The 12,208-nt window shown below is 40.1% G+C and overlaps 1 protein-coding gene across 2 annotated transcripts in view; it reads left to right on the top strand.

The window, feature by feature from the left end:
• The window catches only part of CNGB3 (cyclic nucleotide gated channel subunit beta 3), a 253,837-nt gene extending 242,277 nt beyond the window's left edge, over window positions 1–11,560 (top strand). For both annotated transcript variants that reach the window (XM_077268004.1, XM_077268003.1), the window contains 2 exons: window positions 4,599–4,770; window positions 11,153–11,560. In XM_077268004.1, the coding sequence (XP_077124119.1) occupies window positions 4,599–4,770; window positions 11,153–11,434 (454 nt within the window). In that variant the 3' untranslated portion in view covers window positions 11,435–11,560. The remainder of the gene's footprint in view (window positions 1–4,598; window positions 4,771–11,152) is intronic.
• The last annotated feature ends 648 nt before the right edge of the window (window positions 11,561–12,208 follow it).

Here is a 12,208-nt window from a genome sequence, read left to right as displayed (position 1 = left end):
TTCCGCAAAAATGATCTTTTTGCCCCCAATTTTTTATTTTCCCAAGAGTATCCAGAGAAATTGGATCCCAAAATCTGTTGTGCAATTTGTCCTGAGTACGCTGATACCCCATATGTGAGGGGGAACCACCGTTTGGGTGCATTGCAGGGCACAGAAGGGAAGGAGCGCCGTTTGACTTTTCAATGCAAAATTGACTGGAATTGAGATGGGACATCATGTCACGTTTGGAGAGCCCCTGATGTACCTAAACAGTAGAAACCCCCCACAAGTGACCCCATATTAGAAAGTAGTCCCCCAAAAGAACTTATCTAGATGTGTTATGAGAACTTTGAATCCTCAAGTGTTTCACTAAAGTTTATAACACAGAGCCGTGAAAATAAAAAAATCATTTTTTTCCCACAAAAATGAATTTTTAGCCCGCAAATTTTTATTTTTCCAAGGATAACATGAGAAATTGGACCACAAAAGTTGTTTTCCAATTTGTCCTGAGTACGCTGATATCCCATATGTGGGGGTAAACCACTGTTTGGGCGCACGTCGGGGCTTGGAAGGGAAGAAGTGGCGTTTTGGAATGCAGACTTTGATGGAATGGTCTGTGGGCATCACATTGCATTTGCAGAGCCCCTGATGTGCCTAAACAGTGGAAAGCCCCCAATTCTAACTACAACCCTAACCCCAACACACCCTTAACCCTAACCCTAATGCCAACCCCAACACACCCCTAACCCTATTCACAACCCTAACCATCACCCTGACACACCCCTAACTCAACCGTAAACATAATCCAAACCCTAACTCCAACTCTAGCCCCAACCCTAACACTAACTTTAGCTCCAACCCTAACCCTAATTTTAGCCCCAACCCTGTCTTTAGCCCCAAACCTAACTTTAGCCCCATCCCTAACCCTAATAGGAAAATGGAAATAAATACATTTTTTTATTTTAGTATTTTTCCCTAACTAAGGCGGTGATAAAGGGGGGTTTAATTTACTATTTATAGCGGGTTTTTATGTTTGGCAGCTGTCACACACTAAAAGACGCTTTTTATCGAAAAAAAATAGTTTTTGCATCACCACATTTTGAGAGCTATAATTTTTCCATATTTTGGCCCACAGAGTCATGTGAGGTCTTGTTTTTTGCGGGACGAGTTGATACCATTGGTACCATTTTTGGGCACATGACATTTTTTGATCGCTTTTTATTCCGATTTTTGTTAGGCAGAATGAACAAAAAACAGCAATTCATGAATTTCTTTTGGGGGGGCGTTTATACAGCTCCACGTTTGATAAAATTGATAAAGCAGTTTTATTCTTCGGGTTAGTACGATTACAGCGATATCTCATTTATATTTTTTTTATGTTTTGGCGTTTTTATACAATAAAAACTATTTTATATAAAAAATAATTATTTTTGCATCACTTCATTCTGAGGGCTATAACTTTTTTTTTCCGCTGATGATGCTGTATGGCGGCTCATTTTTTGCTGGACAAGGAATTTTTTTTAAATATTTTTATACAGTGTGATTTTTTTTTTTTTTTTTTTTTACATTGTCCCAGGGTGGGACATTACTATATAGTGTCAGATCGCTGATCTGACACTTTGCACAGCACTGTGTCAGATCAGCGATCTGACAGGCAGTACTGGAGGCTTGCCGGCGCCTGCTCTCAGCAGGGGCTCGCAAGCGCCCTCCCTGCAGGACCCGGAAGGACCCCCACCACCATCTTGGATCCGTGGCTGGCAGGGAGAACGAAGGAGACTCTCAGAACAACGCAATCACATCGCGTTGTTCTGAGGGTCTCAGGGAAGCACGCAGGGAGCCCCCTCCCTGCGCAATGCTTCCCTATGCCACCGGAATGCTGCGATCATGTTTGATTGCAGTGTTCCGGGGGTTAATGTGCCGGAAGCGGTCCATGACCGCTCCTGGCACATAGTGCCGGATGTCAGCTGTGATAATCAGCTGACACCCGGCCGCGATCGGCCACGCTCCCCCCGTGAGCACGGCTGATCGCATATGACGTACTGTCCCGTCGGTGGTCATACAGGCCAAGGCCACCTCGACAGGATAGTATGTCTAATGTCAGAAAGGGGTTAAATTAGATTTTCGGTTTAAATGTAATATTTTACATTTTTGGGTAATTTTTTTTCGTATCACAATTTATATAAAAAAGATTAGAAATGGTGTCATTTTCCCATTGGTTACAGGGGCTAATTCAGACATACTGTACACTTTTTTATGGAAGACTTTTTAGCAGCCTCATTATCACCACAGCCTTGATTTCTGTCACGGGTTTACCACAACAGAGAGGAGCCAGAAGACCGCAGCATCGGATTTCTCCTACTCCGGCACTGGTACAGGTTTCTTTTAGCAGTGCAGGGGTTAATCTTCTTAGTTGAGAGCTCTTGAAAGGTTTCCTACATAAGGTTCTCAGCTGTTCACTGTTAGCCACTCCTATCTTCTATATAATCTGAACTCTTGCTAGCACTCATTGCCAGAGCAAGCTTATGCTGCATGGTTGGAGATGGTGGTTGGTGGTTGTTTTTTGAAAAGGCGTTTGGTGGATTTTTCTGAGACTGTGACGAGATTTTTGGTGTGTGCTAATATCCTTCTTCTCCTTCTTTGGTTTTACCCATGCTCCACTCCACAGTGTTTACCTCTGTTATTTGTGTGAGTATATTTGTATGATTGGTATTTTCCTTTATCCCTGTTTGTATTACCTTTTTAGTCTGGTTGGTGTATTATGGTACACTACTACTCCCCTCTTCCCTGGGTGGGGGAACGGTACACACTGATGGCGAATTTAGGAGCTAGGGCAAGGTACATGGCTCCAGCATCTTCACCATCAGAAGTAATCTGGAGAACAGGGCAAGCTAGGGTGCTCTTAGCATTAGGGACAGGGAAGAAGCCCCTGGTCCCGGGACACCTGACAACAGAGTTGTGACAATTACAATATCAGATAACACTTCCATACACAGCTAATAACAGAAGATCTACCAATCACAATGGGGGATGTCACAGCTGACCCTGATCCCCCTTCCTTTCATAAGTATGTCTGTCTACTTTCAGATTGTAGGTGCTTCAATACCCATCATGCTAGTTGACTAATGACCAAGTACAAAAGATAGAGTCTGAGTTAGTCTATTGTTGTTAATGGACATGTAGATATCCTGAAAGAACAAAAAGAATGAATCTAGAGTAGACTTGTTGGCCCGTGTGAAAATTGCAAGATTTCTAATTTTTTTCCCAAATTGTGATATTAAATCTAAAAATTAATAATATAAATATTTTGAAAAGCCAATTTAAAACAAATTCATTTAGCATAAAAAACTGATTAAAACAGTAAGTCATTTTCTGATGACACATTCCCTTTAAAACTGGTATTTTACTCAAGAATTCAAAAAAGGAACTGCCGGATTAAATTGTGGCAAATATATTAAAAATGAACACATTGTATATACATTTGGTTCATTTTGGACTAAATTATTTCTATGCCTTCTATAAAAAGGTTTAGACTTCAAAATTTGCACCATTTTCTGGCTTTATGCTTAGCAAGGTTCAAAGTGAAGCTCAGTTCCACATCAGGAGGTCAGCACTAGAGATGGGTAAATCAATTCTCTGGACTCCGGTCCATGGGCCAGGTCAGTACTCTCTGGCACTGGACAGGAGGCTCAAGGATCTATTATGTTCTGGGATCCATGGTGCAGCTTTTGATTAGCCGGGATCCAGTAACATTTTGCATACAATGCACCGCAATGATGACATTGCACCATAAAAGGTAAGAGTTTTCATGAGTCTCATGTCCAGTGGCCAGAGACTACCAACCGGGCCAATGGAAGAGTATCCCACAAATCGATCTACCCATCTCTATTCAGCAGGCGTACTGACAGGCATTTGCCAATATGCGGCCATCTACGCTGCTCACTGCCAAATACAGAAGTGAAAGTGGAGCAAGGAAAACCTCTTTAATAAACTTGGTAAAAACTTGTTGGCCACGATGGACCCAGTAAATTATGCAAACTTTTTTTTAAACTTTTGGCAAATATGTTCCAAAAAGTAAATATTTGGGGTAAATTAAGACTTTTTTTGCAACTTATTATGAAAATTGTAACTCTGGGGCTCAATATACACTAAAGACAATGACTTGATTGATTTCCCAGGTATTAGTTGGTGTCATAGAGGAAACCAACACTGTAGGAGAAATCAGGGATTATATGGTGCCCAAAAATTAAGCTGTCACCCTGTACTATATGGCTGTGCAGAATGCTCCAAAATGAAAGCGGTGATCCTGATGAAGGAACCATGTATATGATGCCCATTCAACCCAATAGGGCATATATTAACTGTGGTTATCCTGGCTGAAAAATGTTTATTAATCATTCACTTTTATTTGCACATTTTAAGCCTTTTTTTATTATTATTGTGACCTTCACTCCATTCACTGCCTACTGATGTAGTAGCCAGTCATGCTCACTATCCTCCTCTCCCAAAAGGTCTATAAGACTTTCTTTTTGGGATCAGTATCGGTCATATCATTTTCTTACCGAGATCTCTACTTTATTTTGTAACCATATTAAATAATTGATTGTCACCTTTTAACACAGGAAATTGTTAAAAGACAAAGGGAAACCAGCAGCGCCCCCTGTTGCTAGAAAAGGCTTTGCCCATCTGATACCTGCGAAACAGGAGACTCCTAAACTTTTCAAAACCATAATGCAGGCTGCCGCTAACAAACGCTTACTACAGCTTGTGAAGCAGCAACAGGTGGCTGAGCAGGTAAGAAGTCACAGATCATAATACAGGATGCAAAAAAAAAATTATGTTAATGCACAACATAACTAGATGCCTTCATATGCATTAGATTAAGCTTAACCCCTTATGGGACCGGCAATTTTTCATGTTCAATTTTTCGTTTTACCCCTTTCGCTTTTTTCCTTCTTTTTTTGTAAGAACCGTATTTTGTATTATTATTTTTTTCCTCAACATAGTCGAATTAGGATTGTTTTTTTTCCAGTATGAGTTACAGTTTTTAATGATCCATAGCTATAGACAAGAAACATCGACTGCACATCCGAAACTTACATGTAAAAATATTGTGGCCAAGCAAAAAATTACAAAACTGATTCTGAGTTTAACATTCTGATCAGACTTCATGAAGCCCACTACCACGTCATGGTGAACCTCTTAGTAGGTCCATGACCTCAAAGGTGTGGTGCCATGTGCGGACCACCCATAAAGCAATGGTGCACCAGCAGGGGAAGCGATGTGGTGCCCCACAGGATCCGTGCTGCATAGTAAAGCCCCCATGGCTCCAGCCCTCAGTCACCGAACCACAGCAGCAATGACCAAGTGATGGGCGCCATCTTGAAGATTTTTAAATGTCGTTTTGATGCCTAACAAGAGGCATTTGAGACATTTGCTTTCTGGATGTGTTAGCAAAACTTTGGCCAAATCATTCATTTGCTTATATCAAGTGCCTGTGTAACTAAACAATGTATGTAGAGATCACTTCTATTCTCATCCATTCATTTCACACACCTCCCCCAAGCGCACACTGCCCCTTGTACTTATTAAGAGGCTAATCAATCATCACCAGCATAGATGATGGATTGTGATTGTACAGCCCATTTCTCCTATATTAGATCGCCATGATGCGTTTCGCCCACTGGTAATTTCACTGGGCTCATCAGGAGGATTTTGAGGATAAGGCGCTAGTAGGACATCGCGCACCACAATGCACTTCCAGACACAACCTCGAAACATGATGTCTCACTGCTGGAGCATTGCTCTGGCGTCATAAAGAAATTGACAGGCTTATCTTTGAATAGGTCGCATTTATAGTAATGGTTAAGGTGGGGGAGTGGACATTTCTGACAGGTTCCCTTTAAAGATTACCTAGTGCCCAATGTGAAAACTGCAATATTTTTATTTTTTTGTTAATTAAAGAATGTAATATGAAAAGATAAAAAAAAGTTATTCAAAATGTTGTAAAAAAAAAAACCTAACATATAAACCTGATTTAAACAATAGGTTATTTTCAGATGACATATTTTTCTTAGTAAAATATATGAATATGAGTCATAATCTTACTTTCCCATTTTAAAGTGTAAACTTCCAAGGTCAGCAGACTTGCGCACAAGGTCGTCGAAGCGTGGTTTATACGGAGAGGAAATTATAATTCTGCCGTTAGTGATACATTTCTACAGAAAGGTCGATAGATGCATCACACAGCAAAGATGATGGATCGCCATTCACAAATACAGCAGGAGAAAAGACTGATTGTATAGGCAGAGGAATTATAATATGGAAGCCACCAAGAGCTGGGCAGACGTGTACTACGGAAGCACATAAATGAGATTATGGGAAGAGACTGTATCGTCCACATATTGATAGAGTTGCTAATTCAAGTCACTTTGACGCGGTGATTTATTATTTTTGCTTTTAACTTTAAAGCCAATCTAGATCCAACTTTGCTTCAATAGAAATTGTGTCATATTGTCCGGAAACAGAATGCTACTGACTTATACAAAATTGGTCAGTTTTATGTCTACGCCATGATACAAGAAACTTTTACTAATTATATGGAAAGACTTAGCAGAAACTCATCTGCAGTGTCAATATTTAGGAGGCAGCAAAGGTGTGCATTAATGGCTAGACACAGAGCTGCCGAGTCCAAGAAAAAATCTGCTAATTTTGTTTTTGTGATAAACTGGCATTTATCAGGTCCCACTGAGGAATACAATAAATTAAAGGGGTTGTCCAGGCTTGACGTTCAAGTCTGCAGTCACTCTATATGAATACTCACAGCGTGCACAGTGAGCTCTGTCAGGATTCTCTGGTGCCAGAGCAGTGGGGAGGCAGGCAGGCACTTAACTGCAGGGATGCGATTTGCATAAATACAGGTGAATTGAGCAAGGCATGTCTAGTCAGAATATGGATGGAAGTATCTACAGTACAGACCAAAAGTTTGGACACACCTTCTCATTTAAAAATGTTTTTGTATTTTCATGACTATGAAAATAGTATATTCACACTGAAGGCATCAAAACTATCAATTAACACATATTATATTATTTTGAATAAATCCCCAACAGTGTCACCAGCAAAGCACCACCACACCATCACACCTCCTCCTCCATGCTTCACGGTGGGAACGAGGCATGTAGAGTCCATCCGTTCACCTTTTTCCACTGGTCTTATGACCATTACTTGTGTTCTTTAGCCCAAACAAGTCTCTTCTGCTTGTTGCCTGTCCTTAGCAGTGGTTTACTAGCAGCTATTTTACCATAAGGGCCTGCTGCACAAAGTCTCCTCTTAACAGTTGTTGTAGAGATGTGTCTGCTGCTAGAACTCTGTGTGACATTGACCTGGTCTCTAATATGAGCTGCTGTTAACCTGCGATATCTGAGGCTGGTGACTCGGATAAACTTATCCTCAGAAGCAGAGGTGACTCTTGGTCTTCCTTTCCTGGGGCGGTCCTCATGTGAGCCAGTTTCTTTGTAGCGCTTGATGGTTTTAGCCACTGCACTTGAGGACACTTTCAAAGTTTTCCCAATTTTTTCGGACTGACTGACCTTCATATCTTATACTAATGATGGCCACTCATTTTTCTTTACTTAGCTGCTTTTTTCTTGCCATAATACAAATTCTAACAGTCTATTCAGTAGGACTATCAGCTGTGTATCCACCAGACTTCTGCACAACACAACTGATGGTCCCAACCCCATTTATAAGGCAAGAAATCCCACTTATTAAACCTGACAGGGCACACCTGTGAAGTGAAAACCATTTCCGGTGACTACCTCTTGAAGCTAATCAAGAGAATGGCAAGTGTGCAAAGCAGTCATCAAAGCAAAAGGTGGCTACTTTGAAGAACCTAGAATATAAGACATAATTTAAGTTGTTTCACACTTTTTTGTTAAGTATATAATTCCACATGTGTTAATTCATAGTTTTGATGCCTTCAGTGTGAATGTACAATTTTCATAGTCATGAAAATACAGAAAAAATTTTAAATGAGAAAGTGTGTCCAAACTTTTGGTCTGTACTGTATATGACCGGCCGCTCCCATCACCGGCAACGCAGAATCCTAACAGAGAGCATTGTATGCGATCTTAGGATACACAAGTCTGAAGTCGCATAGAGTGACTGCAGAATTGAATGCCAAGCCTGGACAACCCCTTTAAGATATTCAGAAGACAGCTATCTCTCCCAACTCCCCCCATACATGAGCACTTGGCTTAATAGAGCATCATCTGTTTTCAGAGGGCAGAAAGGTCAAAGTCACTTCCAGACACCTCTAATAGCAGCTTATCTACCTTGAAACTAAAAGGATAGGAAGTTAAAACATTTCAATAGCCCAGTTATACTCTCCTCAACATCATCGGTTGGGGAGTGTGAGGAGACCCCCTACACATCAGATAGTTGGCCAGACCCAACGAAAAAGATGGGTTGTCTAGCTAATGTTCTTAGAAGTTCCACTAAAATAATCTCCATAATTATTCTTTCAAGTAGAATAGAATTTTATACTAAAGCAGACTTGTCAGGACTCGAGAGACTGTTCCCAAATTTTGTCCAGCTCTTTTCAACCCCCAAACTAATGTATGTAGCTTCTACTATTAAAAATTGCCACAACATTCCAAAAAAATAAAAAAATATAGATATAGAAGTAAAGTAATTGCAGGTTCAAGACCACAAGTGGACTAGTGGGACACAGAAAATAATTTAAAAAAAAAAGTTTCATTTTTTAAAAATAGAAAAAATTAATAAAGTGAAAATAAAAGAAAAAAAATCACAAAATGCCAGAGTTGCTGTTTCTGGGCTACTTATTCTCCTCAAAAACCATTTTGGGGAGGTTATGTGGCCCAGAAACAGCAACCATACAAAAGCAACAATAAAAAGTAATAAAAAAGTTATATTTATTCACAAAAAAACACTGCTATAAAGCTATCAACAACAAAAAAAAGTCATAATTATTAGAATATAATATAGTTTTTAAAGGAGTTTTAAAAAATATATGTAAAAAATTATAAAATATAAAAATATCTACAAATTTGTTATTGCCTTAGTTGCACCGACTAGCAGACTGAGTTTGACATGGAATTTTTTTCATAATGAATACCATAAAAACAAAACAAAAAACATGCAGAATTGCTGTTTTTTATTTATTCAATTGATCAAATAACTTGTCTGAAGCACAGGCAGCATAAATCAGAGCCCGGGAGTGCAGTTACTGACAAGTTTGTTTTACTATGAAATGCTGCCGTGCTTCAGAGAAAACATAGTGTAAAAAGCCGGCCGGGGACTATAGGGAGACACCTGACTAGTCTGATGATGACTCTAGCTGGCGTCTCCCCATCCCGTTCCAGTTGATTGACAGATTCCTCCCAATATACAAACATGGGAGATACTTGTTGTCAATCAACTAGAGCGGGACAGGAAGAAGCTGGCTGTTGACCGCACCGGACTAGTCAGGTCTAGTGTGGCTTTTCACACTATGTTTTCTCTGAAACCCTGCAACGTTTCAGAGTAAAACATGCCTGGCTGTAATGGTGCAACCAGCCTTGGATTAAAGGGGTTGTCTTGCTGAGCATAAGTCAGCAGTTAATCTATAGGACTGAAGATTTGTGAATCATCATAGCGTGCACAAAAAGGATTCTCCAATACCGTGAGCAGGCGGACATATGACCGCAAGTATGTGATTTGCATACTTACAACCACATGGTTTTAATCAATATACTTGCATTGAGAGAGGCCGCGCACATCTAGTTGGCTTGCACCCACCTGCCGCTCCTGACACTACCACCAGAGAATCATCACAGCACTGGGAGCATTCACAAGTCTGCGGTCACATAAAGTAACCGCAGACCCATACTCAAATTCCGGACAACCTCTTTAATAATTTGCATGGCTCAGGCAGAATTAATCTAATGACAGGATTCCTTCCTATAATAAAAATACAGGGTGGGCCATTTATACGGATACACCTAAATAAAATGGGAATGGTTGGTGATATCAACTTCCTATTTGTGACACATTAGTATATGGGAGGGAGAAACTTTTCAAGATGGGTGGTGACCAAGGCAGCCATTTTGGATCCAACTTTATTTTTCCAATGGGAAGAGGGTCATGTGACACATCAAACTTATTGAGAATTTCACAAGAAAAACAATGGTGTGCTTGGTTGTAACGTAGCTTTATTCTTTCATGAGTTATTTACAAGTTTCTCTTTGTTTACAGCCATTGACATGTCGCAGAGGTTAACACGTGAGGAGTGGATAGAAATTGTGTTGATGTCTGGTGAATGCAGTACCCGGGTCATTGCAGATTTCAATGCAAGACACCCTACGCAAGAACCTGTCACCATTCCCATGTTATTTAGGTGTATCCATATAATTTGCCCACCCAAAAAAGTTTGCCTCATCACTGAACATAATGTTCTGTGTAAACTGAGGGTCCTATTCCAATTTTTGTTTTGCCCATTCTGCAAATTCAGTGCGCTGATCTTGGTCACCAACCATTCCCATTTCATTTAGGTGTATCCATATCTCATACGATGGCAGAAAAATAAAAAGTTATGGCTCTTGGAAGGCAGGAATGCAAAACAAGGCAAATAACAAAATAGTTGCGTCCTAAAGGAGTAAATCTCCTGCCCCCCATCAGTTTATATTTTATCTAATATTCCCTTTGGCAGTGAAGCCCGAAACAATAAAAACATTTTGTGTAAATGAAATGTAATTTTTAAGACTCACGTTCTGCCTCCATCTTCTGCCTTCTCATATTGCTACCGAGATCTGTTCCCAGATTTCTTTGTATTGCAATGTCTTAGTCGTGAGCGGCTGCATCGCTTACTTTCCATTTTCATGACATATTTCAACATAATGGCTCAGATTTATTTGTGGTAGAAGTCAGAATTGGACTTTGATGCAGCAGACGGAGGAGGCGGCCATTCCTATAGCTTATTAATCCAACAGTGACTACTACAATATGGCCTCTGCCCTGATGCACTGAATATAAGACGGTGGCGTACCGACTAAATATGTAACCATTTAGGATGATGGGTGGCAGCCGCAGAACATATACAGCTTTTAATGTGACACTGCTTTATTATTTATTGCTTATTTGAACACAAACAATGCATGTTCTTCACTTTTTTAAGGAAAAAAAGGAGACTAAAGCTGAAGAAGCGGCTGTGGACAAGAATAAAATGCCCTTAAATCAAGGGAAACCGGAGAAAAGTGAGGATTTGAAAGCACAGGAAGCCGGCAAGCAAACACTACAGAGTAATGATGGGAAGATGGATAACGTCATCACATCCAAAACAGATGGACCGGCAGACGGGAAGAACAAATCCTACATTATAACAATGTCTCCTTCAGCTAAGGCTGGAGAAGGAGAAGTTCTCACCGTGGAAGTGAGAGAATCCGAAAAGAAAGCTTAGCACTATCATTAGAGCGGTCTATCAGCAGGCTTGGCATATTGTGTACATTTATACTTTACAGGGTTTTTCACGCTTTATTAAAAATTGTAATCTTGCCATTGATTGAAAATTAAAAGGGTTGTAGAACATTAATAAAAAAGTGTTTGCTCTCTTTCTTATTTTTTTAAGAAATAGTGAATGTCTTAGTCATGGGTTATTGGAGATAAAACTAGTAGACAAGAAGCGCAATAGGGTCTTATCCACTTTTTTGGTTTTTGTCCTGATGAAGAGGTCATGTAGAACCATGAAACGCGTTGACTTTTAAAACCTTAATATTAAACTTTTGTGATTTTACCTCTGCCTTGAGTGTTATCAGCAGCACAAGTGAAATACACCACCGGCTTGCACGTCTTTTTTCTGGTCTTAGTCATGGGTTATGTTTCTCAGTTCTTCTTAAAGCATAGTTGCTCTTTTACATAAAATCTGTATGCACTGGCAAGAACTGACGATTTAAAAAAAATTGTTCATGCTTGAGGTCCAAGATTGCATTCATACTGAACACTGTGAGGATTCTCCAGTGCCAGAAGCAAACGGTCATGTAACTTGCTCCTGGCATACTCACAGACACATTACAACTAGGTGTGTCCAGCCTCATTGAATTCGCTTCTATTTAGTGAGCCCCTTCACGTCTAGTCAGCATGTGACTGCATGTATGCAAATTGCATGCTTTCAGTCACACACCTGCCCACTCTCGGTATCAGAAAATCCTGACAGTGCGCAGTGAGTGCATCATGA

The sequence above is a fragment of the Ranitomeya variabilis genome, chromosome 6, assembly GCF_051348905.1.
Source record: "Ranitomeya variabilis isolate aRanVar5 chromosome 6, aRanVar5.hap1, whole genome shotgun sequence".
NCBI lineage: Eukaryota > Metazoa > Chordata > Amphibia > Anura > Dendrobatidae > Ranitomeya > Ranitomeya variabilis.
The sequence above is the reverse complement of the archived record's forward strand: the minus strand, read 5'-3'. Positions and strand labels throughout refer to the sequence as shown.